The following is a 27,323-nucleotide window of genomic DNA, read 5'->3' on the forward strand; positions in this document are numbered from 1 at the left end:
GAACTTGCTCTTCAGAAACATCTTACGCAACACATGTCTTCATATAATATCCCCATTAGATGAGAAAGGTCTGTAATGAACTACCTCAGTAAGTCAGTCACAATGACAGCGCGTCGTAATACATAAATTACATCAAGTACAAGACGTCAAAATGGCCGACATGATAAACGTAACGGGAGGATTTCCGAAGTTTTTAATGAACCTGTGGCGGTTACATGTGTTAGTCATAATTGATCAACTGACCGATTATTGAAAGGTGATTAAAGATGCGTCAAACAGACACCAAGGTAAATTCGTAGATTGCTGGAGGCGGTCACTGTCAGCCTAGACACAGATCGAGTCGATACTGACGATAGTTTGGATGTGCATTTTTCCGTTTGTTCATTAGGATGGGCCGTAGCGAGGAAATTCGTGAACAATCATGCAGTCAAGCTCTCTTACGTTTCTCAATGTATACTGAAATGCTGTGACCAAGATAAAAGGTTCTAAATGATCAGAAATAATGCTAATGTATGTTTTCGTGGTAGGGAATTCCCAGGGGTTTCCCCAGGAATGTGGAAGTAGTCCGTCAGTGTTTACGTCATTTCAAGAACACGGTCTCGTGAAAAACGTATGAACGTCAAATTGTGTCGTTCATACACTTATGAACGTCAATTTCGCGGTCATGTGACCGACCTCTCGTCCAATGGAAAAGTCGCATATCGTGTAAACGTCAAATTAAAAAATTATTCGCTAATAAACATATATTTAACAAAACTGACACACAAATACTCTTTTTCACATTGACATTTATCGTAATATCATTCCTGATTCGTCACAGTCAGATTAATGTTTGCGTACTGTTAAGATTGTGAGTATGTATCTTGAACTCTTGAACGTTATTATTCTGCCTGCGTTCTGGGGAACCGTTATAACAAATATAGCTGTATGTACGTCGTTTGTGAATCCGTCTGTACTCGACTTAACCCATTCAACGTGTATATGTGAAAATAAGATTATTAGAATAAAGAGCATACTTGACGAATGTTATCGTGTACAAGTGTTATTTCTATACTGCTGAAAAAAACTGCAATTGAATATATATGTGTGTGGGGGTGGGGAGGGGTAGGAGGGTAGGGAGGGGCGGTGAGTGCTTGTCTTCAGTAACATTCTAATACATGACGCTTCAAATTGTGTTTCTGAAGTATTCGTTATGACGATCCATCATATGTTTGCTTCAGTACTTCATTAAAGTTTTATACAGCGGCCAAATACGGGTTTAATGAGAGGATTACTTTAGAACGACACTTGGAATGCACGCGCTGGGCTTAATTACGGACTTTGCCTATTTAAGTTGAGCGACATTTTATCCAAATGAAGGTCCAGGGCTAAAAAAGGACGAAGTAGGATAGGAAGAATGAATGCCGCCAAGTGTAAAGAAACAATACTCACAAATGGAATGAGAGAGCAACACTTTAACATAAGACATGAGTCTCTTTTTCGATTAGAAAATTGTGAATCAGGAACACGTATAAAATTCAATTCATACCAGTCAAAACAAGTAACAAAAAAACAATAATACAGTTATGTGTGTTTGCTATATATGTATGAAGTGTCACATCGATTATCCCGTATATAACCTTCATTAATGGTCCAATGTGAACTTACATGTATATATGTACAAACCTATAACTCCTTCAATTGTTTGGGGCGCAGTGAACCCTTCTTGACAAAAAACAAATGTGGCCACATGAAACATGTCTGCCAGGATTATTCTGGCGATCAGTAATTGGTTAATCGGACATATTTGTGTATGAAACATCAGGGCATGATGGTAGTGAGCTGCAACTGCCTTCCTTTATTCCCAAGCGGGTCAAAATAGTTACCATGAACCTCATGCTTGTTCATGATGTCGTGTGATACCATTGGTGACACTCTCCATCAGTCCTTGCACTAAACAGCTGCAAGTAAGACGCTGGACTATTGTTAATGTGAATTAGACGTGACACTTCATTGGCAGTTCAAGATCCAAGACTGGTGTTAAATTACACAATTCAACATTCGAATTTTTCTACTTTGTCAAGGCGACATCCAATACAAAACTGTTTAGGCCGAATATTCACTGATTTTCACTTTACGTTGTCCCTGATGTTGCAGTGAGATTATTTTTTCTGATTTTACTCATATTACCTCTGTGTGTTATTCCTGTAACACGTGACATTTCTTCATAAATACAAACATAACGTTTCACCACTATTTCTATTTTACTAAGAACTGATTCATCTTTGTGTCATGCAACACGACTTTGAAATTGACAAATATGTTCATGCGCTACAACGTACCACGAGAATACACTAATTCGGACAAACATGCACATGATCTGTTTTTGTGTTTATACTTACTCCACACTTCTACCTCAGCAAAGTCAAGCACAGCACCCTGTCCATCATTACTTGTATTAGTGTAGACAGTCAGGTAGCGCCAGATTCCAGGACAGGTCACATTCAGTACGTCCGGAATGTCTATACCGTCAGGACGTCCAGTAACTGTGTGACATAGTCTTCCTTCTTTGGGCTCAGATGAATTTGTCACAGAAGTGTAGAGTTGAAGGCCATTGCGTCGTTTCTCGTCTGAAAGGAAATATTTGCTAGAATATTATCTATCTACTAGTATATATTGATTCTCGACATTATAAATGAGGCAGTACGGCGTGGGCTTACGACAACGAGATATACAAGTGTATATATGCGTAATGAATATAATAAGTCGATTGCGCTGTTTTCTATCAACTGTGATGTTTTCTTAACCTGGCTTCCAAATGTAAGAGTCAGTACCGTAATGAGCCTTATTAAATGTGTATACTAACGGGGGAAAATAACAGTGCTTCATATAAAGCTGATTAGAAATAAATATTTTATGAAAATTAATAAGGGGTCATGATAAATGTTCATTAAGACATCTCCACATCTTAGGTTCAGAGGCTGGGGCGGTATACTGTTCACAGATAAGTTCAGGTTTCATATGGACAGCTCTGATGGTCCCGCAGGGATCTACAGTCGTCCAGAACATTTTAGTGACGTCTGCTTACTCAACGTTGTCAGTTTAGGAGGTAGAAGTGTAATGGTATGGGCTGGCATCGTAACTCATTGAAGAACACATAGCGTACGCTACCGGGACGACATCGTTAGAGATCATGTTCTACCTTTTGTGTCATCACCGATTTTCGGTGCTCCATTCATATACTTTTCACCACTATTTTGCCTTTTAGGACCTGTTACCATGTAGATTTGACTGCGTTTTACTTTTTGTGGTTCGTATAGTTCGTCTTTTCCTAATTCAATTTCAGTGCCATATCAATCTTGTCTTTTCCTAGTAAACTTCCGTTCACGAAAGAACGTCGTTGTTGGTCTTTGGCACCGAAATTCATATTACACATTTGCATTCCGCACTTATCCAGACATGGCTGCTCAACTGTGGTATATGTTTTCCCTGATCCCTGGCTCCTGGTATCATTCTCAACTCCCTGGGGTGCAGACGGTTTTTACACCCTCCCCACACATTGGGTACCCATTTCCTGCTGGGTGAACAGAGACACATTTAAACTAAATCTCTTGCCCATGGTGATACAACACGTTTTTGCACTTGTTAATGTATGTATCTGGTCAACTATCAATGGATGATTGGGTTCCTTTGAGTGCAAGGGGTGACTGTACTGTACACTAGGGGTGGTGACAACACCATAAAGACATGTAAGCCAAGGCTGAATGGTTTAACAACATAGCCACTAGCAGGATACAACCTCATGATCAGCACCTGGCGCTTACTAGATTTTAGATCGCTCGCCCACTCCACCCAATGGAATCACTTTCAGCGGATAATCGAGAATAATTATTATATGGCGTTTTATGGTTATAAGGCATTCTGATATGTAAATGCAAATTATCAAGGGGATTATCATGAATTAACAAGAATTTAGTTTTCAACCATTGGTATGTAATCTAAAATTCGACAAAAGCTACAAACATAGATTTATACAGTTTACTGGAGGGATGGCGATATAATATATATTTTGACAAAGTCGACAATTACAGTCGTTGACAGAATACGATACGTGAATTGTTACCATTTTTACTTTTGCTGTTAGCCTTTACTATTACTGACCACGATGTACACACAACTGCTATATTTTACCGTACACATTTATCAAATGCGGCACTATTGAAATTGGCTTTGGTTATTATCAGTTGAGAACATGTCTGATTTTAATACTGTTTACGTTATGTATCCTCTCGAGTGGCGCGATCCGTTTTATATTTTTACAATTCAACGTTGTCACTGCTTCTCGTCTCTATTGATTCAGATATTAAGTTTTAGGTTGTAATGATGTGTGAAACATACGTATCTGGACCCGGTTGTATCAAACGTTAACGATACATTAACTTGTCATTAAACCTCCATTAATAAATGTGCAATTACATGCTGCTGTATCAATATTTTAAAGACGCCATCCGTATATAAACGGGTAATTAACCATTCTGTCATTGAACCAAACTTGATGAGTTGATAAAATGCATCCCTGGGTCCAGTCAGAGAACTTTATGTTTTGCACTGAAATGCTACAAAATACATAAAATACATAACATGAACGTCAGAAGTAATGCATTCGGCAATTATGACTTATCAAACGTTCGAGTCGAGAGAACTGCTAGAACTTGTATCACTTGTACAGGACAGGAAGAAGATGGTGCTTGGTTGCAAGAACGGAATTGTGGTTAAATATATGGCAATACCTTACTTTAATTACAAGTTAATGGAAATGTTAGTCTTACAGTGACACACGGTAATGACTATTGATAACTCATAACTAATGAAACATTTAGAATTAATGGAACTAGTAGGGATTAATGAAAACATTAGTTAATGAATATTTGATACAACCTGGTCCTGTGGTTTAACCTAAGAAAGCCCACTGAAGCTGAAGCCCAGCCAAACTTACACAACCGTTTATGTCAAATTGACTTCATGTTAACAGCTGCGTGGTCAAATAGCGCGAGTTGACAATATTTTGCACAACATGGATTAACTGGTTGCCGATGTTGTACAAATATATTCCTGCCTTTAAAGAATGCTGTGGCATGCACAGTGCCATTGTGAATGACGCTTGTGCAGATCATTCGGATAAAACAACATCAAAACTCCAGTTCTTATTTTCATGGTGCCCTTGTTCTTTCTCAAACTCAGACACTTTCAAGATATACATAGCGTTAAATATAATTATCAGGCTATGTTATCTTTTCACGTTAAAGTTGTACTTAATGATAACAAAACTAGAATATCAATCCATAAAAAGTCAATTTAAGTACTGGATATTATCATTTCAGTACTATTATATTCACATACGCTCACCACTCAGGTTTAAGATGAACTTATGTTAATCTACTGTGGATCGTTTCAGTTTGTAGATTGATAGCGATGCTTCCATTTTCGAGTATTGAACACGCGACTTTCATGTATATATTATAACAACATCAACGTATACTATGACGGTCACAGTAAAAGTTCTGGTAAGGTGCAGTGGAGTTCAGGAAGCAGCATATAAATCATGCTTTAACATGAGTATAATACACTTACAGTCTGTCCTGAAGTAGATTGTAACCTGTGCTGACTGTACTTGTGTCTGTAGATCCACCTTCCACCAGGCTGTAGGTTCATCAGCCTTGGTGTGGATTGAGAACGTCTCGCTGTATGCAGTTGTATTTCCATCTACAGCATTAGCGGCAGACTGTGAAGGTTCGCGTGTTGTACTCATCCATGCTGGTTTGTTCTCGGCGATATTTTGTCTCACATCTGTAGTATAACCGATATGTTTTAAAATATATGCATACTTTGACCACCTCAATGTGAGGTGAAATGAGGCTTAACGCCGCGTCCAAGATATTTGTGCTTATATAGCGACGTACATGCACGTTTGTGAGTGTGAGTGTGAGTGTGTGTGTGTGTGTGTGTGTGTGTGTGTGTGTGTGTGTGTGTGTGTGTGTGTGTGTGTGTGTGTGTCTGCTTGTACTAGTCCTGACCGATGGCGATTACTAGTGCTAGACCACTGAGATACCACACATTACTAGTGCTAGCCCACTGAGATACCATACATTAAGAATTAACGGAACTAGTAGGGATTAGCGAAGACATTAGTTAATAAATATTCGGTACAACCGGGTCCTGTGGTTTAACCTAGGAAAGCCCACTGAAGCTGAAGCCAAAGCCCAGCTAAACTTACGCAACCGCTTGTGTCAAATTGACTTCATGTTAACAGCTGCGTGGTCAAATAGAGCGAGTTGACAATATTTTGCACATGTACAAACTGGTTATAGATATTGTACAAATATACTGTACCACAGTTTATCATGAATACCCCATTCAGTATACACAGTATACCGAGTCCGAGCCGACCAGTCCTTGTTTTATCCCGTTAATGCCATGCGCAAGACAGGGTAACAATTAGTACAATCTTTAAACGTCTTGAAGAATGACGCAGCCGGGGATTAGGCCTTCCTCCCTCCGGACGGACGCTCTACCGCTAGACCACGGAGGCGGTTCCACCTCAATGTAAAGACTCAATGTACATCTGGTGACTTGTAGGGACACCACTGGTACAGTAGCCTATGCATATATGGTTAAACAACCCTCTGTGTAGAGTTTGGTCCCTGATTCGTGCCTCGATCCTATGATCGTGGATTCGAATCTCAGATTTGGGCTTTCCCACAACATATAGCTGACATAACTTGAGACACTGGCGTCAAACCAAAGAAGACACGGTAAACAAAGAAGGTGTTATTCAGATGTCAAAATACCAATTAAAAAGGGTATATTTATTTAGCTTTGTTCCAATGAAAGTTCAGATGGAGGTTAAAGATTCATGCAAACAGATTAATTAGTTCTTAAGCACTAGGAAATATCTATTAAGGTACTCTGGTGGTACTTTTTGAAATAGATCACAATTGTTTTCTATGTTTCAATTCACAAAATACTTTTCATACTCAACTCTTCGCCTTAGCTGTATCAGTAGCTGTCCATATGTCGATTGTTTGTTGGAAAATACACGCACCTGGCTTGTTTCTGAACAAATGTGTATTTGAAGACTGTTGGAAGAACGTCCTTTAACAAATTGCTGTTTGTGATCAAGAAAAACGAACCTCGGTAATAATGCAATGTTTACAAAACATATATTTGGGTGTGTTGGAGTTGTTTAAAACATTTATTTAGCGTGATGACTGTAAGTGCCTTTGACACTGAATGTAACACGATTTGCTAAGGTTTGACTTCATCTCTATACAAACTTAGGATACTCGACTATATTTTTGTGAAATATAGTGTATCCAAATCATTTGTTTGATTTCGTAATTAAATAAGCACGGCTGATGTGGGCAAACATGTTTCAATATGCCCTCCTTCGTAAAAGAAATACAATCTGATTCCCATGTTCATAAAGTACTGTATTCAAACTGTATTGTTTGCATATTAATTTGGTAATTACTAATACCGTGAAGGATTCTCGTTCATCTCTCTGTTCATCTCTCTGTGTTTAAACTATCAACTACAAATGATACAAGGATACGGGTGGGTCTGCCGATATAATGTGCCCAACAGTATACAATAATGAAAAAAGGAAAAATTCGTTAAGATGACCTTGGCTTGAGGCAGTTATGTCTTGTATGGATCTTTGAATGTTCATGACGGAAACCAAGCCCGACTCAGGGTGAAATGCTTGTAGTAAACATTTAAAAAGTCGCCAATGTACTGTGTCAGTTTCATGAAAGATGAGCCCACTTCTGTGATGTATTCTATATCATGTATAGCTATATGTGAATAATATACAGAAAGTCAATTCTATGTAATGGAAATGCACGTGCATTTTTCATTGTGAACGAATCATTCAAAAGATTAGGTGAAACTAAACGAAGAAGTTGATTATCCGATTTTTAATTTAAGTAAGATTGATCTATTGTACATTTCTGTGGAAGTGATTCGCAAGTTTTTGAGGCATCACGAAGTGTTGATGAACGTGTAAATAATGATATTCAAAAAAGCTATCCTGAGGTAAATTGTCTATATGTCTTTCTTTCCGTCTGTCTTTGTGTCTATCGGGGCATCCGTGACCCAGACGTCTAAGGCGCCGTAATTCGCTGAGCAAAGACGCGTCCCTCGGGCACGCCAGAAACATGTGATCTTGGGTTCGAATCCTGGTTCGCCCCAATTGTGTTTTATAGGTTTTTAGCAGCCTACCTGTGCTCGTGATATTATCAAAGTAGTGAACGTCTGAGACCTGCATCACTTCGCGTCTTCCTCCCACATTAAGCTGACACGCCATGATATTACTTGAATACTGTTCACTGCGTTGTAAAACCCAACTCACTAATACATATATCTATCAATATGCCTGGCGTTCTGTCATCAGTTTTTATGCCTTGATTATGACATGTATGGAGATAAATATGTCAGTTTGCAACATTGAATAATTATAGGCAAAACAATGGTTAATACTCTACATTTGCGATGTAGAGATTATTATACGAGCATGACTTGTTTTGTGTGTCATACCGATTTTACGAAACGGGTGACAGAAATTTTGTACTTCCCGAGCGAGAACGACATCATTCCGACCTTACGTCATAAAAAGATACGAATTACCTTAACAATACAGTGATATTTGCATGAGTGCACATACGATTTTGGTCAACTCGGTTATTTCTAACCCTATGGGTTATCATTTATCATTTATCTATGAGTCACTTGGTTTCATTTCATTTCCTGCAAAATCCTGATACTTAATACATATTACCTTATATTCTTATGCTCCGGAAAAGTAAGAAAATACAAGGCACTTTAACTGCGACCCTCCGCTTACACGAAGGACAATGTTTGAGATGCTGAGACTGCCGTAGGAAAACACGAGGTCAACTGTATCCCAGCTCTGCGACAAATGTGATGATATATTTAGAGAACATTGTACTTTATGGCGCTTCTGAATAATGGACGGTCCCTTGTACCTGTGCACATGCGCAATCGGAACCGGGACCAGATACATTTATAAACACGCCCTTGTTTCAACCTGTACAAGTCTTGTTTAGTTATTGTCATTTCACGCTAATTCTCTCATGTAAAGTGATCGAACAGTTGGAACTCTGTTTTTATTTATTTTTCAAGGTTTCTTCAGTAATCATTTGTTGCGGACGAGATACAAAGTCCCATATATAAAGTTGTATTTAAAAGGTAGAAGATCTTATGAACTGATGGAAACAATATTAATTTGAAAGCAATAATTTCTTAATTGTTTTTAATTTCGAAAACAATGTAATATACGTTCAAATTGCATGGATGTATATAGCTTATTTAGAAGTAAAACAGATTACTTTGATTTATAGAGTGATGCTTTTGTTGTTAATTATTTTTTATCAGATGTTTGTAGGCCATATTTGATCACCGTATATGCTTTTATGGAGAGCGATGATTGTCGGTGAAGTGTTGTCAGTGTGCATCTGCGACATTGGTTGCAGTGTCTCTGTGAAGGGGAACAGTATATTCGGTTGTGTTCAATGATTCCTCATCCAGTTTCTAACTATAAATGCCGCCAATAACCAAGGTGGACTGAGAAATTTGCATACTTGTCTTGTTCTTGATAGGCTGTAACTCTATGTCACAAATCCAGAAAAAGAAAATTGAAAATGTACTTATTTATACTAAATTGCAGAGAACATCCGCAGAGATGGAGGTCTCCTGAACAGTGTTATCCGTGGGAAGTCCTTGAAAGGTGCCACATCCGTTACCAAAAATTCTATCTGGAATCGAGGGCAACAGTACCTCCTACAACGGAAGACTCAACGGGTGGAATTGTAGACATTGCTATCCAATCAACGTCAGTATCGGTATCGGAGAGGAAAGATTCGAAAGTTAATCTACCTGATACAACAGTTGGCTTTCTAGAGTAAAATGCTTCATTGTTTCTTGTTTGTTTTATTTCACTTGTTAACAATTCCGAAGTGTTGTATTATATTCACTTGAAAAAGAATGCGTTGCGTTTTGGCTATTCTACGATGATTTAATTGCTTCCGTTCCTGTACTTTCGGTTGAAAACTATTGGATGTTGAACATTAGCTGACTACTATTGGAGGATGTTCAGCCATTATGTTGTTTATTGGAGGTTATTATATTGACATCACATGCCACAAAAATATCCATGTGACTTTAAACATTATGATATAATAGATAGCACAGTGATGTTGAACAAAAGTACACAGCACACGCTTGCTGCTTTATATTAACCGACTTCACATTGTAACAAACAAGCAATCGAGATTAGAATACACATTCTTAATTAGTTTCTTTATCAATTTTCTCAAAGAAATAGCTTTAAAAATAGTGACAACAATATCTCATGAAATGATTATATAATCAGTGATTATATAATAAGTGATAACCAGGGCCGGCTGTGCACACAGTGTGGACATCGATTTCCTAACTGCATCCATGTGAATGTAACATTAAGCATGATTTGGTTCAGTAAGCAGTGAAGGCGTAGTTGATAATGAAGGCTGGGTATCACACAGACAGCCACTGTAACATAATATAGATACGCCGCTACAAACAACGTAGCTGTGCCTGGGGATCATTGCTTTCACTTTAAATACTTGTGATTCATTTTCGGATATGTATTATTCCCACTTCGATATTGTTCAGCAAATTTGTGACGAGTGCTGCCTGTAGGGTAGGATTCTCTCACCTTTTTACGAACACCCGCCATCATGACTATTTGATAGTGATTCATAAACACATATTCATGATATAGTCGGGATCGTACAACCCACGCTGCTCTTGTACCCACACGTGTGTACATACCCATGAGTGACCGTTTATGTGTGTACAATGGCTTATACAAGGAACAGAATAAACAGTCAGGTTTTGCTTTAAGTTTACTCGAGGCAACGGGTCGTTTGTATGCTGCCGGGTCGTTTGTATGAAAATTTGCATTTCAACTTGCCCTTTCTAAACACAGACGTATCCACGCGTGATGGTAATCCGAGAATTAGTATCGCGACTGGTATCCACACAATAACAAGCCTGTTGATTCAACCGTGACAGTCAATTATGAAGTAATGTAGGGTGGTGAGACGCGGCGAGTCAACCTTTCCACTATCGACGCGAGTGAACATAAAAGGCTAGATTTGTGTTTAACTAGTGATGATAGGGTATAAATGCATGTGTATCTCGGCTACAGTGTTCTCGTCAGGCCACAATGGTCGCGTTAGTTATACAATGAACGTACTTGATTGCATGTCATCTAGGTGAGGTGTAATGGGGTTTAGCCTCGAGCACCAGATTATTGTACTTATATAATGACGTGCAGTTTAACATGAAGACCCCACTCAGACACACTATGCTGACTCCGAGAAACGTCTTTTGGTATGACTCGGCCGGGTATAGAACCTCGGACCTTTCGCTCTTCGGGCGGACGCTCTTCCTCGAGACCTCGGAGGCCATCGTATGTCATACAGCATTTCAGCATATAAAGATGACATACCATCATTGCAAAATTCATTACCATGTATGATATAATTATATTGTGACAGTAAATAAATTCAACACTTTTGTCAATTGTCTAACAGGCGAAATTTAAGCATATTGAGAGAATTCGCTGGTATAATTTTCCTAATATATGATACAAGGTGATTGTCAGGTACCAGTTTAACAATAACAATGCTGTCTGATATACCATTCGGTACACGTGTCTAAACGATTGTGTAAAAGCAGAACTCATTAATGAACAATGATACTCAAATATCTTGTTATGAAACTCATGTAGGTAAAGAATGTCCTTACCTGCTGCAAGACTCAGACTGGCAACCCAAAACACAACCCTAGCCCACACTGCCATTGTGACACCCTGGCGCACAGACCAGGAAGAATATTACGTTTCTACTTAGATCTCTTCATTGTGAAGCACCAAGAAGTGAATTCTGTTGGACAAATGTGACTGATATCTATGACACCATGCTTCTCACATGACATACGGGGGGCACGGGTGGCCCAGTCGTCTAAGGCGCCGCGATTCGCTGAGCAGGGTTGCGTCCCTTGGGCACGCCAGAAACCTATGATTGTGGGTTCGAATCCCGGTTCGTCCCAATTATGTTTCTAGGTTTGTCAGCACCATACCCGTGCTCGTGGGTTTCACCGAAGTGGTAAACGTCTGAGACCTGCATCACTTCGGGCTTTCCTCCCACATTAAGCTGACACGCCGCGATATAACTGGAATACTGTTAAAAGCGGCGTTAAACCCAACTCACTCACTCACTCACTCACATGACATACAAACTATCTATTGACATGTGATGTGCCCCCAAAACCGAAACGATATGCTTAGTGAAATGAAAAAAAAGCGTTTTAAAAAGGATAGTTTCTGTTTGGGTTTGTTTGTATGAAAGAAGTAGATCAGGCATGGCAACACACATATTTACATGTAATGTAATGCATGGCTCGTAACACGTCAAACATGCATACATTCCCCAGGAAAAAGACTTCATCGTGTGCACTTCCCCATAACCAGGTGAAGTCATGTGTCAGCCTCTCATGAGTACAACGATGCATGTTCCTTCTACTTTGATGTTGTGACATTGTCTCCCGTAGTATGCCAGGGTGTCAACCTGTTACAAGTTGCTTTCATTTAATCGATTTCGTTGCAGAATATGTCTTCATAGTTTATATAAAATCAATAATTGGGCATCCGATGTTTACAACGTGTGGTGTGACTGACTGTTGCTCATGGTGTGAACACGGTTATTTACATTGTGATAATTACATTCACGTATTTGTTTCAAACACAATAATGATGATCAATTTGTGCATAAACTAAACATGAAAAGGGGCGAAGAGAAAGTACGGAAATATGACAATGTCAGTCACTGTATACTGAACAGAAGGTATATCCACCGTCACCGTAAAGCAGAACACACGAGGATTCTCACGAGCCGACAGTTACGACGAATGGCTCCAATTTTAGACATGTTTATTCTTTGACAAAACATAAATGACAACTGATCGTTGTTTGTATTCATACTTTGTGAGTCGCTCTTGTGTGATGCGCGTGTTATTTATCAAATGCTGCTGACGCACGTTCTCTGTCGCAAGTTGTTCAGTACATGGTTTACAATTTCGTGGTGCCCTCAACAAGTATTTTAAAAATCGTAAGCACGTTTTGAGAACATGACATGTAGAGCCCGGGACAAGGATATATGTGTTTCAGGTTGTTGTTGTTTTATATTTCTCATAAAGGGTTATCACATTACTTTAACATGAATATTGTTTTAGGTAACATGTATAACCACACAATACATATTACTTTTTTAGCCTAATAATATTATAAAATATTCATAACGATCATTTAATTTGGTTAAAATCACTCAGAGTGCACATGTCGCTGCAGCCGAGTGCACGACCTCCATCATACGATGCGGGTTCGAGTCGATGTTGACATAAATTCTCCTCAAGATTTGAAGTCAAAGCATTAAATGACATGTGGTTTCAAGATGACGAGGGCATATGTAATTGACAACGAACTGTCCTTTATTGGAAAATAAGGTTGTTTAAACAATAGGATGACGTCACACATGCGTTTTCACCGAAATGGATCCCCGCTTCGTGTCATTTAGCAACCGAAAGGGAGGCACATGATATTTTTTTCTTTACTCTTGATTCAAGTTTTACTACATGCGATCAGCCTTCATGTCTCAAGATGAAGTAATTACATGTGAATGATATAAGATGGGTAAATGTAATATACGAGGGTTGGCTGAAAAGTTCTTAGCCTAAGTGGTATATCTCAATCGGATTGAAACAAACTTTTGCCACCAACAAGTACAATCATTTACTGAATCACAGACATAAGAACTGCAACTGTAGTGTTATTATTGGCTTTGTACCAGTCCATCTTGGGAACCTACCCATTGAAATCACCAGAAATGGACAAAACTGGCTATAGGGCAGTCATCACGTACCTTCAACTGAAAGGGCTAACTCCAGCACAGATACATGCTGACATGGTCTCCACTTTAGGGGATGACGCCCCTTCCTTTTCCACTGTAAAGAAGTGGGCTGCGGAATTCAAGCATGGCAGAGAGAGCCTTGACGAAGACGCGCGTCCAACAAGGCCTTCAACAGCAACCATTCCTGAAAACATTACCCGAGTGCATGACATGGTGATGGCTGATCGACAATTGACCACTCGACATATTGCCAGTGTTGTGGGCATCTCTCATGAGAGGGTTGAGCACATTATCACCAACGAGTTGGGAATGACAAAAGTTTCTGCAAGATGGGTGTCAAAGCTCTTGACAGCGGATCAGAAACGTGTCAGATTCCTGAAGTCCCGTGACAATTTATGCCGTTTTGAAACGGATCCCGATGATTTTTTGGCCTGATTTGTAACCATGGATGAGACCTGAATTCATCCCTTTCAACCAGAAACCAAAATTCAGTCTAAACAATAGAAGCATCCGGAATCACCAGCCACCCAAAAAGCCAAGTTGGTTCCTTCTGCTGGAAAGGTGATGGCTTCAGTCTTTTGGGATTCTGCTGATTGACTATCTTGAAAAAGGCCAGACTATCAATGGAAGATATTATGCTGACATACTGAGACAGTTGTGTGAAGCTATCAAAGCTAAGCGACAGGGAATGCTCACTGTTCCACCAATACAATGATCCTGTTCGCAAATCGGTGGTTGCCATGTCAGCGATCCATGATTGTGGCTTCAAACTCATTGACTATCCCCCTTATTCACCCGATTTGGCCCCGTCAGACTCCCACCTGTTTCCTAAAATGAAAAAGGAACTAGCCGGTCGCCATTTCCATGGTAATGATGACGTAATTTCCGCTTTGAATGACTTTTTTAGGGTGACTGAAGAAAAAAAAATTCTTGACCGGCATCCAGGCCTTGCAGGATCACTGGCAAAAGTGTGTAAACCTGAAAGGGACTACGTGGCAAAATAAATGAAAACCATCGACTTGGTACTGGTTTTTCACAGTTAAGCTTCGACCTTTTCAGCCAGCCCTCGTAGCATTTTATATAACTCAACCTTTCGCTCACAGAAAACAATCCTTAAATCCATAACTTTTGATATGAAGATACAACAAATAATTAATACCGTTATACGAGACATGTTACTGACACAAGGGCAGCATGGAATATGTACGTGGACAGGTGGGCAGATGTGAGGTGCAAGTTTATGATTAAATGTCCGATAAACAAAAATGCATAGAAGCCTGATAATTAGAATTGTGGTGAACCTATTGCAAGAGGGAACTGAAATGACTTTAAGAGTCAATATTTCTGGTTCTTTCAAAGTTAACAAACAGTAACGATAAACAACCGTTCCGAACAATAATCAGTAGTACGGCCCCTTCATTATGATGTGTTTGTTGCAATTCGCGAATTGAAGTGATCACCAGTGTTCCACGAATGTCATATTTAGGTGAAAGGTGAGGATTGAGTGGTTAAAATGTGTCGGCTGAGTGACAGTGTCATATCGGGCCCATCGCTGATAGATGATCCTTGAACCGGATTTTAATATTTACAGGCAGCCGTGATATGACTTGATCTTGATGTATCGTAACGTCACTCATGATGTGATTATAACAAACGCATAGCCTGTTTGTTGTGTACATGACTGTACACGGTCGATGTTATAACCACTTATGGTCGTCGATAATGGAGTAATTAGCCAATAAAACTCTGGCCCTTCTGGCCAGGCCCGGTCCGAATTTTAGGCAATCCCCTTACATATGCATCGCATGTTACAAGTCACATCCATCATAGAATGTGTATGATGAAGCAACAGAAACTTTCAATCTCACTGGTGATGTACTAACCGAACAGTATGTGATGTCATGCCAGTCATTCTATGTTGTCTTTGTGGTCTTACTGTATGATTGGACCAGTATCTGTGAAAGTGTTTATGAGGCACGCAAAGACTTATTCACCAAGAGGGAAAAACTGGCTGCTGTGTACCAATATGTCTAAAGAGCTGCATTTCATGCTGGCCACTGTTAGGGACGAAGTCTCTGGAGGCCAAAAAAGACCTTCCCACGCCAACTGAGTGACGATGAGTAATATCAGAAGCACATGTCTTGAGACTTTGTGGACTGCACTACCACAAGCGTTTAGGTGGTACCAATAGGCTCATGAATAGGCTCACTTCAAAGTCCCAGTGGTTAAGGTGTTAGTCAGGCTTTTTGTTTTGAGATGCCTATAGCGCAAAGTTATCATAAAGGGTTCACACATTCCAGGGAAAAACAATATCATGCTTACTTGTCCCTTTTCAAGTTTCTGCAGTTTCATCAGCTTTTTTCAGCAGCATCCCGACAACCTACCCAAACCCCACTTTTGTCAGCACACAACAGCAAACGTCTTAGCACTCGCAGTTAGTGCTCCCTCAACACCATATCAACATATCGTTTAAGAAGCTTTTGAATGATATCAGGGGGCACGGGTGGCCCAGTCGTCTAAGGCGCCGCGATTCGCTGTGCAGAGTTGCGTCCCTTGGGCACGCCAGAAACCTATGATTGTGGGTTCGAATCCCGGTTCGCCCCGATTATGTTTCTAGGTTTGTCAGCACCATACCCGTGCTCGTGGGTTTCACCGAAGTGGTAAACGTCTGAGACCTGCATCACTTCGGGCTTTCCTCCCACATTAAGCTGACACGCCGTGATATAACTGGAATAATGTTAAGAGCGGCGTTAAACCCAACTCACTCACTCACTCCCTCACTGAATGATAACAATATCTTAGGTAATCTTCATGTTTTGGGGAAAGTCAGTTGTGTCCTTTCCACTGGAATAGTGCAAAGCAAAGCAAAAACTTGTTTCCTCTGTTTAAACACTAACGTATGAGTGACACGTAGGCCTATATATCCTTCCCAAAGCAGTTCATGACTGATCCATAGGTAATCTGTACACAGCTAAGCCCCTGTGACAACTTCTGTGAAACGACAGGCATACTCATGTTTCATGTCAACTCGGTCTTTTTTTACACATACGTATATAGTCATGTGAGAGTCAAACAGGAAGAAACGTCGGGCGGTGAGGCGCGCCGAGTCAACACTTCCCACTATCAAAGCATGTATACACCTAAGACTAGATCTGTGTTTAACTGGTGATGATAAGTGGTAAATGTATGTTTATCTCTGCTACAGATCTCCATCCAGGTCACAATGGCTGCGTTAGTGATACCATGAACATACACACTTCTAATCATGATACTTTCCATAAGGCTCAACTATCTTATAGCTTGTCAGCAAATTAACACGATATGCCACCATTGCATACTGCATTACCACGATCGTTCAGGTCACACTTCATTTTTTGATTAACGATTCACTTCTAATAACGGGAAGGCTATAAGATATAACACATAATGATATTGTGACAATAAACGAATTACGGGGGCTGGTCAATAAAGTTTTAAACCTGACCAACTTTTAACAATGATCCACAACAAAGTGAACTAGTAAATGTATTACAATGTTTAAGTAGTTTATTGCAAGTGTAATGAACCGTTTGTATATTAGACCCGTGAAGATCCGGGGTAGAATAGGTCTTCAGTATATAATTGCTATAATATGCTTGCTATAATGGGCGACTATGCTTGTCGTAAGAGGCGACTAACAGGATCGGGTGGTCAGGCTCGCTGACTTGGTTGATGCATGTCATCGTATCCCAATTGCGGGGATCGATGCTCATGAGGTCGACCCCTGGATTGTCTTGTCAAGACTCGACCACTACCACTTAAGGGTGTGATTCTTGTTGATTACTTAGAAAGTTAGTCGATAACCGCTTACCGGTGCCTATTATGCTGATTTGCTCCATCGCCTGGGATATTCTGTCAACGAAAAGTACGAGAAATGCTGACCGCTGGAGTTTTCATAACAATACCTCTTCTCACACACCTCGACTTGCAAAGGCTGCTGTGCGACAATGTGTGTTCGAATGTGTGTTTCCGCACCTTCCATACTCGCAAGACCTGGCACCAAGTTAATTGCACATGTTTCCTAAACTGACAGAATAACTGCGTGGAAAGTGCTATGATGACAATGATGACATCAAAGCTTCCCTGAATGGGTTTCTCAAGGTTGCTTCAGAAACAGCCTTCCTGACTGGAATTGAAAAGCTTTACTATCGATATGAGAAATGTATTGAAAAGCAGGAGATTATGTTATACAATAATTTAAAAACACTTTTACAATTGTTGGTTTTATTTGTTAAGCCTAGAACTTCTGGACCATCCCTTGTATACACTGTTGTCAATGATCTATCAGGCAACATTTCAGTGTATTAAGAGAAAACGCTTGGCTAGTGTTCCTGATACGTATACACCTTAGCAGACGATAATTCAAAAGGACGCTATGTATTATACAACGTTCAGCAACAGCAATGTTGTCTGATAATCATTCGGTACATGTCTCAACGATTATTTTAAGTAAAACTGATAACCGAATAATATTACTCAAGTATCTGAGGCTGAAACTCATGTAGGTAAAGGATGTACTTACCTGCTACGAGACTCAGATTTGCTATCACAAACACAACATTGGCCCACACCGCCATTGTGACACCCTGCTGCACACACCAGGAAGAATATTACGTTGCTATTTAGATGCGTTCATTGTGAACGCTCTGTGGGGTGTATTTTGTCTTGATAGAAGATTTCTCTTTTGTGCGCCTAATGCACCGAAAACTACTATCATCAAGAAGAACAACAAAAGTAGCGTAATAAAGTAGATTGTTGTTTAAGATGTCCTATCTTTATGCATAGGTCCTTCAGTGAAAGTCCACATAATGTATGAACATGCACACTCAAATTAATACAATCAGACACCGTTGTGTCGAAGTTGAAGGGACATACGGGCATTTTTCGAATTATCCGAGGTTGGATACAACCGAAAATAATGAATATAGAAGGAATACGCAGGGACCAAACTTTAACTTCGAGACAACAGTGTTTGACAGTAGGTTCAGAAGTCCAGTATAATTTCACATGCTAATAAAATACATGGTGTTATAAAGTATCATCTCGCATAATAATAACGTTACGTTTGAGTAACTAATATATTGCATGGTATATGGCTATACATCTGCAAATAAATATTCTGGAGGTTCCAAAACATCATCGTCATTGACAAGAACGCAATGTGTATTTTGTGGATGTATTACAAGAGAGAATCGGCGTAGATGTGGCTGCCTTGAAAGTGGAATACATATTTTAGTGAATATTAACGCAAGTAGCTGCAGTATGTATGTTTGTCAGGCTGGCAGTAACAAAACTAAGTAAGCGGGACCAAATTAGGCAAGAAGCGATAAAGCAATCGATTACGCATTTGCACAAGAAAGGACTGAATAAATCGGGAACGTAGTTATTATTAGCAGAACGGTAACGTGGTCAGGTAAAAGTGGGCAGTGATTGAGCCCTTGAAGCGACAACGTAGTTGGTTAAGCAAACTGTGAACAGTAAATGAGCACTGGAAAACGGAACGTAGTTGGTTACATGGCGAAAAAGTGAACAGCGATAGAGCCCTAGACGAGGAAATGTAGTTATGCAAGCAGAGAAGCGATAGGGCAAAGAATTTTGTTATGTTTTCATTTATCATTAACCACTGTATTACACTGTATTAGCTTTACATTTCCTACTTTCCAGAGTAAAATAGTTTTGGTGGCCATGGGAGGCATCTTCGGCGACGTTATCGACTTGTTCATGCAACGACGCCGCGAGGACAAGTATACTATTCCAACCACTACCACTTAGCACTACAACCACCTCTGTTACTGCCAGTACTACTACTACCACCACTAATGATAATAATCCACATGGAGGCATTCGGTAAACGGATTAATTTTGCTTCTGAGTTTAACAACCGTTTGGGAAACCAGGACCGAATATCTTGGAATAGAATACCAGGATGATGTGTGAGAAAGCCCGAATTCATGCAGGTCATACATATCACTTTTCCTCTTACATGAAATGCATGCGAATATCGCCATGTTATTATTGATTAACGAACACCTGGAAGTTATGTTTGACAAAAACGTGAGTGAGTGAGTTGGGTTTAACGCCACTTTCAACACTATTCCAGTTATATCACGGCGTGTCAGCTAAATGTGGGAGGAAAGCCCGGAGTGATGCAGGTCTAAGACGTTTATCACTTCGGTGAAACCCACGAGCACAGTATGGTGCTGACAAATTGACAAAAACGACTTTCATCAATATCAAATACAATACCTTCTGATTAATTTCGTTGAGATTTAAATTAAATCAAACCGTCTCACAACAGGTAAATGTTTTGTTAAACATGCATGTCATTTTCAAGTACAGCAGACGATGTGAGGTAAGTATACAACAATATACATATGCGCATACAACAACGACGTATGTACACATTCCTGGAAATAGACACCAGTGTCAATCGTATAGGTTCAGAGGTCAAGAATGTAATGGTACAAACAGAAACAAAAGTACCGACATATATATCTATCCGAGTAGTTTATACGTTTCTCCCACCACAATAGGCGAGTTGTTATGTGATATACATGTACCTGTATGTCAAGCCTGACGATTGACATATATCATGACAGACCTTGCACACTGTAGGCGTTCTATCGCTCGCACAGTCAACAAGCACCGTGATATTATTTCACTTCACCTTCTCTCTTCAAACACTGAAGCAGTTCTTTTCATACCCGTTAGTCATTTGGGTTGACACGGACATATAAGCACGTGATTTACAAGTAAATTGGGGGTTGTATTTTCTTGCCACAGTCTACTTATAAAACGTTATTTCAACTTAGTTTGACACAAGTCATGTTTTGTCGATGTCACATTGTTTCTGCAACATGAATCCATTCATATACACCGAGGAGCGTGTGTACGATTTTATACAGGTGTGGACACTGATAATACCGCATTACAGTAAGCTAGTACACAAGAGAGCGTATTGCTGTTTCAGTCTTCGCTTCATATGCGCAGATCATATGCAGAGCTGAACTTCCCTCTCTGAATACATATTGAGGTCACAACGACAATGTCAACCTGAGACCTCATGACTTATTTGGCGGTAGATCGGTTATGGTGTCGGGCGGCTTCACTGTAACCGAGTGAATCACACTCTAAATCGGGCAAGAAAGGGTCACTGGACAGCACTTTTGGTACTGACACCCTTTGTTGTCCCGTTTGCAAGGCGTGTGGGTCGACGTTGTGTCTTTCAGGGCGACAGCGCACGTGTTCACTGTGCAAGAATCGTCAATGCTCATCTCGAGCATAACAACAGAATGCCATGGCCAGCAATGAGCCCAAACCTTTCCCCCATTGAACAGACCATGGTGTAGTTGAAGAGCGAAAGGTCAGGGGTTCGATTCCCGGCCGCGTCCTACAAAAAGACAATACGCGATGGTACAAAAACAAGGACGGGTGGTAGAGGGACACAGCTGTGTCTGATGTGGGTATTCATATTAAACTGCGGCATGGTATTTCTGTAGGCCAGCACTATAAAATCGGTATTAGTGCTGACTAGTACAAGCAGACGCACGCACGCACGCACGCACGCACGTTGCTGTACAGGTGCAATAATCTTGGACGCGATTCATTGAACACGTCTGGGACGTGTGCATCAACATCATTGGCCGCCGACTACGTTGGCCGAACATGGCCAGGCGCTGAAGGAGGAATGGGACAAACTCCCTCGTTCCTCGCCCAGTGAATGAATGTTTGACAAATCGTGACAGTATATTACGTACTACACATCCAAAAACATCAATTTTGTAATTTCCCATCTTACCCCTATCGTCCTTTACGATCGTTGACGGTCATAACTATATAGTTGTATACAAACATGTTACAAGCAAGATTTATAATTAATGAAGTTTTATTGACTAAATTGAAGGGAAGAAAACAAATATACAATTTGAAATGAATAATATTCTGGGTTACAGAAAAGAATAATCAATAAATCATACTTCATAGTTATAAAAGAACGAGACATTAAAAGACATGGAACGAGAGGATATGGCAGATACATCAATCTTCACATGCTACTTAAAGAGATCATATCATAAACGCTAAACGTCTTTTTTCGAATATTCAAAATATCCAACAGTTTACTTGTTACCAGTTTATAATTAGTTTTTGTAGAACAAATATAAACAAACGGTTATAAAGGCTATTGGCTGGACCAGGCAAAACAATGCGCCCTCGGGCACGATGATCAGGCACGCCATCAGCCAAGTCACCAAGCATAAACACATCCTCTGGAGTCGGCTCCCCCGACAGACATTGGTTTACGGGGGCCCTCAGGGTCCCCAATAGGATGATACAAAATCTATTGACATTTATACAATTGTCATGAAATACAACTTCTTACATGTCAGTGCCCGACAGTGTTTCGCCTATCTATGTTATATTTATATTTACAAATAAAGCAATATATATATTTAATAACTTTTTTTAATGTTTAAAGAGAAGAGATGAAAACAAATATACAAATTCAAATAATTAGTAGTACGGGTTACAGAAAAGGATATGAATTAAAATTTACTGTATAATTGTAAATGTAATTGAACAAATTAAAAACAAGGCTTTATATAAGCACCATATAAAAATAGGATATTGCATATACACATATACATGACCACTGGGTCCAATCACCGCCAGTACAAAATCTCCTTCGCGTGTTATATTAACAGATCATAACACAGATGCTAACAAGCTAACAAACTCTTTCAGATCACGAGAAGTTCTCGCGAATGTTTAAGATTGAGAATCGCGGAGAGAAGGAAAAAGTATACACGAATATACAGGCATTACCGTTCATTTTTAGAGGAATGCCCATGCATATGTCCATGACGTTATGATTTTATTACGTACATGCTTTATGACGCACGTGCATGACAGACATGCGTCTGCATACATGACGTACTTACGTGATACGATAAATCACGTTGCAGGCCGTACATCAAATATCACGTGCACACAACTATAACATCTGATGCACATGTACATGTGCCACTAATGGCCAAATAGGCAATTCCCTTCTGTATAAAGAGAAATAAAACTAGCCAATGACACCGCCCCTTCTGTTTCGTATTTAAATATATGCATACAAATGAAGAGTAATGAAATTCATAACTAGAGCAGGAATATGTAACGTGTGGATGATACCTGTACTACAGAAAGTGCTAGATAGTAGAAATAGTTTGGACATTTTGAAATTCGTACAAATACATATAACTACTAAAAGATGTTATTTTCTGCAGTAAGTATCACGACCACAGTACTTCCTCAAGTATGCCAGCCTTCGTTTGAAATATACATGCACAGGAATGCTTTGACGTAGCATTTGTATTTGCGTGTCGTTTTCCCTACATGGTCCTCACTTAACACAACTTAGCACCGTTTAGGGAAGAACACAATTATTCAGACATAACTGAGACACACAAGAAGGCAATATAAAAAGCACCTGGTCCACCGAATATTTCCTTAGACCAAGACGACGAGGAAATACGTTTTTGTTTTACAAGATAGGGAGTTGACTATCTTGCAGTGAGGTGAGGTGAAATTGGGTTTAACGTCGCGTCCAAGATTATTGCACTTATATAGCGACGTGCATGCACGTGTATTTGTGTGTGTGGCTGCTTGTACTAGTCCGGACTGATGCCGATTTATAGTGCTAGCTCACTGAGATACCATGCAGCAGTTTAACATGAATACCCCACTCAGACACAGTATACTGACTCCGAACCGACCAGTCCCCTTAATGCCGAGCGCCAGACAGGGTAACAACAAGTACAATCTTTTAACGTCTTTTTGTATGACGCGGCCCGGGTTCGAACCCTGGACCTTCCGCTCTCCGGGCGAACGCTCTACCACAAGACCACGGAGGCGGTCTATCTTGCAGTGGTACATCAAACGTCAGCAAACGATTATCCAGTCCATATTAACATTGTAAGGATGCACTATGGGTATACTACCAACGTATATAAATATGATGCTTGTCCTGAGTCGAAACATAATGGGAAAACAACATATATATTTTGTAGGGCGGACACAGCATGAAGCCTATATAACCGCGACAGCACTGGATTTCCCTTCCTTCGTTTCCCACCTGTAAAGGTAGTTTCGCCTTACGATTACCACAAGTGTTGAATTCTTACAAATTGGTATATGATACACGCATCACATATAAGGCTACAGGTGTCGAGTGTAAAGCGAAGGAAACACATACAGAGAGAACAAGGTGAAATGACATAGGTGTTGGCAAGATGAAGTTCATAAGGTGTGGTAATAAGTTCAGATATTGGCACAGTTGATGTAATGTGGTCCTTTGGGATTGTTCGGTGTTAAGTTCAGATGTTGGCATAGGTATTAGCTGGGTCTGTCCTCAGAATACACTGCTGCGCAAAGTCGTGGAACATATGGACATCGCTCTGAAAAATGAAAACAAATTCATATTACTGAAAGAGTATTCATGAGAGACTCAACATCTAGCTTACCATATTTTGTGTTTATAATGTTTTACATTGCATTATTAATGGTCACATTCTATCTTATATTAGACAGCTGATAGTGTTGTACGTTGTTGCGGGAACCAACAATACCGGTAAGCTCGTACAGGTGTCACGGTTATGACATCACGATCTGTACACAACTCACTGTTTAAGGGCTACCGCAGGGTCTGAGTCAGGGGTAAGCATCAATACAATATCCGTTACTGGCCACAGACGTTCTCAAAGTTTTAGAACAGTCTACAAGCCCAGTTTAAAAAAATTGTGGCTAGTTCTGGTCAACAGCTGACGTTGATCTGCGGGCCACGGTTCAAACTCTCACACAGCTGCAGCCCAACCCATTGCTGCTGGCAATTTCTACGGTGTACTACGCTCCTGTTTCGGTACTACATGTGCTACATAATGCTACCATTTCACTTCAGTATCAATAATGACAGTAGTGAGTGATGACTGAGACCAGTCTTCTGAATCCGGCTGCTTCTTGACGTCTATTCTGATTTCCTTATGTAAGGTTTGATTGTTTGTTGTTTAACGCCGCACTCAGCATTATTCCAGCTATATGGAGGCATTATGTAAATAATTGAGCCTGGACCAGGTCAAGTGATTGATATCATTCGCATCGATCCACGCAACTGGGATAGGATGACATTCATCAACCAAGACAGCAAAGCTGATCACCCGATCATATAATATACCCAATATGATGCCAAGACATATTAAATTAAATGTTATTTAAAGCTAGAATTTATCGGCAAACTGAGGAAACTCCTGTGTCCCTACCTGGGTGAACTGAAGATCTGGGCTACATTGGAGGAACGTCCTCACGTGATCGACTACGTCAACACGGGCATCCTCACGAATACCGGACAGAATATTACCCATGATGCAGAGCGAGACAGCAAGTTTTCGGTCATTGTTGCTGCAATTCAAATAGTTACATGTCATGTTTCCTGTTATACATTGTTTCATGTATCCATAACAGTAAATGTGTTTATCACATAATGTATCGTGTTATCAATACGATAAACCAAGCATATAAACTTTGTATCACGACCCACTATATTTACACAAGAGGTCGCCAAGCAGGAACTACTTTTGATAAGCACTACAGATCGATGGCACGCCCACTTCCTCAATAAACCATTGTCATTCATTCCCAAATAAGTATATAGATGTTTCCGAAAGTTTGTGTATTTCTGTAACCAAATAAGCATGGGCTTCACTTAGTGCAATAGTGGTCGGTGTGTGTATTACAATAGTTTTCAAATTTGCATCAGTGAGTGAAAATATGTATTTAATTTCGATTATTTAAAGAAAGAAATAATATAACAAAGAGATTTTGACCCGCATGTGCTTCAGTCCTAACTAACATATATCAGGAATTACAAAATACAATTTGATTTCTTTGACTATTATACTTACAATTGGGAACATATTCGGCTCATAATCTGAATGATAATATGTCAAATATTCTGGAGACATTCTCACCTGTGAACAACAACAACAGGGTGGGCCTGAGTTGATGTGTTTTGGAGGTCGGCGTGGTTTAACAAATGTGATGTCATTGCTTCAATTGTTAAGTGGGCGTCAGCGTTGACCATCTTCACTTGCCGGGGTCTGCCTGCCTGTGTGACACGGGTGAAATATTTCAAGATAATATCACTCTACTGTCCGCAGACAGAATAACATTCACTTGCATGCATATTTATTGTTTATATTGTTGTCCTATCACACATATGATGTTGTCATTGTCATGTAATCCCATATATACCAGTGCAATTGCACTTACAGACATATTCACCGTCCTGGTTGTTGATTGAAACATCCCAAAAACTCGCATAGAAAGAATGACGTTCTCCAATGCACAGGAGGTGCCACATTTTCGCCCACACCTGGTATCGTTACAATATGACAGTGAGATAAGTCACTTACTGCACGGAATCGTACGATGGACACTGCTTTCGTATTATTATGGAAATAGTTTTATAGCTTTTATTTACATTTCAGTATTATAGCAAGCTCCTCAGATTTAGGTTCATGTGTATAGTTAGTTTATAATGTGTATGTGGTGACATTTTTTCAGTAGGGATCACAACAATTACTGTACGTAAACGATATGATGTCTCTAAAAAACGCTAAATATGTCCATGTACAGCTTATGTATGGCACATTGTTTTGAGCCAGTTGATTTTGTTAATCGCAATTTCAGCTTGAAGGAGTTTTGTTATCAGGAGCCATACGATGATGAGAAAAGAAATACTGTGAAAGTATTCAGTTAACAGGAGCATAAAGAGAGTCGACTAATATTTTTCGGTGCATTTTGTCAGTCAAGAAAAGATTGTATTGCGAACATATTTGTTCTGATACTGTAAGCTTATGACCAAGAACTCTTACCTTTGTAGCAAGCTGCAAGTTGATCATGGAGAGGTCCCCCGATAAGTTGGTTTGACTCGTTGTCGTCACAGTAATCCCACCGTGCGTTTTGGACTTGCCCTCTGCTTCAACTAAGTCCGGCTAAGGAGGACATGTTACAATCGTCAGTATTTAACACATGCATGTTTTTTAAACAAAAGGCAGACTACAATATCATGTGAGGCAGACAAGAAGTCGAATTACCTCACTTCTGTCAAACAAGTATGCTCCAGGTAGCAAAAAACTGCTTGAGGTGAACATATGAGTAACATGAATGAAATGCTACAGCTTTTGAATTATGGTCTATCAATCTAAAACACGATGCGTCAGTGTGAAGAACAAG

General features: G+C 39.8%; 2 protein-coding genes across 2 annotated transcripts in view; both read right to left on the reverse strand.

Annotated features, from left to right (window-relative positions):
* LOC139479689 (receptor-type tyrosine-protein phosphatase alpha-like) overlaps nucleotides 1–11,905 on the reverse strand; it is a 30,310-nt gene extending 18,405 nt beyond the window's left edge. Inside the window, exons 1-3 of the mRNA XM_071262532.1 lie at nucleotides 11,851–11,905; nucleotides 5,611–5,826; nucleotides 2,382–2,609 (exon numbers count right to left, since the gene is read on the reverse strand). Of these exons, the coding sequence (XP_071118633.1) occupies nucleotides 2,382–2,609; nucleotides 5,611–5,826; nucleotides 11,851–11,905 (499 nt within the window). The remainder of the gene's footprint in view (nucleotides 1–2,381; nucleotides 2,610–5,610; nucleotides 5,827–11,850) is intronic.
* Nucleotides 11,906–22,039: 10,134 nt separating this feature from the next.
* The window catches only part of LOC139479687 (uncharacterized), a 45,194-nt gene continuing 39,910 nt past the window's right edge, over nucleotides 22,040–27,323 (reverse strand). Inside the window, exons 27-30 of the mRNA XM_071262531.1 lie at nucleotides 26,963–27,082; nucleotides 26,057–26,193; nucleotides 25,349–25,487; nucleotides 22,040–24,490 (exon numbers count right to left, since the gene is read on the reverse strand). Of these exons, the coding sequence (XP_071118632.1) occupies nucleotides 24,410–24,490; nucleotides 25,349–25,487; nucleotides 26,057–26,193; nucleotides 26,963–27,082 (477 nt within the window). The 3' untranslated portion in view covers nucleotides 22,040–24,409. The remainder of the gene's footprint in view (nucleotides 24,491–25,348; nucleotides 25,488–26,056; nucleotides 26,194–26,962; nucleotides 27,083–27,323) is intronic.

The sequence above is a fragment of the Haliotis cracherodii genome, unplaced genomic scaffold (genome assembly GCF_022045235.1).
Source record: "Haliotis cracherodii isolate W230 unplaced genomic scaffold, xgHalCrac1.p SCAF_4, whole genome shotgun sequence".
NCBI lineage: Eukaryota > Metazoa > Mollusca > Gastropoda > Lepetellida > Haliotidae > Haliotis > Haliotis cracherodii.